Source organism: Plasmopara halstedii (genome assembly GCF_900000015.1).
Source record: "Plasmopara halstedii genome assembly, contig: Scaffold_555, whole genome shotgun sequence".
Taxonomy (NCBI): domain Eukaryota; phylum Oomycota; class Peronosporomycetes; order Peronosporales; family Peronosporaceae; genus Plasmopara; species Plasmopara halstedii.
This window is the reverse complement of record NW_020187475.1, coordinates 1,539,569-1,540,415: the sequence shown is the minus strand read 5'-3', so window position 1 is coordinate 1,540,415 and position 847 is coordinate 1,539,569. Positions and strand designations below refer to the sequence as shown.

Below are 847 nucleotides of genomic sequence, written 5' to 3'. Positions count from 1 at the left end.
CTTGCGTGTCCGTTAGACACTGCGTTGGAACGAAACGACTTCCGTGCTCAATGAGCCCAGTGTCAATGTTACTGAAGTCTCCAAGTCTCGCTGGTTCCGACAGCGCTAACGGGCAGAGCCCAACTTCGTCTTCGCACGCAGTGCCATGTCGGACCATGTGTCCGCGGCTTCAAGGGATGTAACTCCTAGGCTCGATGAGCCCGAGCGTCGCGCTCCGCGCACGCTATCAGTTACGAGTGACCTCGTTGAGGATGTGGTGGTGTTCCACTACCAGTCTGACACTCCTTTTCCCCGGTGGAATGACGAGGAAGGCGAGCCGCGCCCTGCTCGCGACTTGCGGACCCCATGTCTGTTTCCTGACCTGTCATCACTTAAGGGACGTGGTGTCATCACCAATGACCTCGACAAGGCACAAAGGCGGCAGCTGGAAGATGCCCGTAAGGCGTCTCTGATGCGCGCCCATCCACGGTCAGTCATTGACCCTCGTGTGGAATATGGCTTCCGCCCGACGGATCCCTATGTGAAAGCAAAGGACGCGGTCACTCGATCGTTACGCGCCCAGACCATCGGGGCTCCGGCCATTTCGGAAGCTGGGCTTGCAGAACGGAAAGGTCTTCGAGCTCGTTTCTTGGTCCCACAAGAAATTTCGCTGGACGTATATCGCACTCGTCTACGTGCTCAACGAGGTGGCTCTTAAGTACTCGCAATGCGGACGATACCTGTAGAGCTCGCCCCTGGCAAAAGCGCTACAGATGACGAAGTGCTCATTGAGTGATGGGTGCAACGGCACCGAAAACTTTCCTCACTGTATGCCTTACAGTTGAGCCACAAGGAAGTGGACGTAGAT

General features: G+C 56.4%; 1 protein-coding gene across 1 annotated transcript; it reads left to right on the top strand.

Annotated features, from left to right (window-relative positions):
* Nucleotides 1-145: 145 nt before the first annotated feature.
* Nucleotides 146-697, top strand: PHALS_11835 (uncharacterized protein; the record flags this gene model as incomplete). Its single annotated transcript, XM_024727269.1, has 1 exon — nucleotides 146-697. The coding sequence occupies one exon, from the start codon at nucleotides 146-148 to the stop codon at nucleotides 695-697; it is 552 nt and encodes a 183-aa protein (XP_024577863.1).
* Between the last annotated feature and the right edge of the window lie 150 nt (nucleotides 698-847).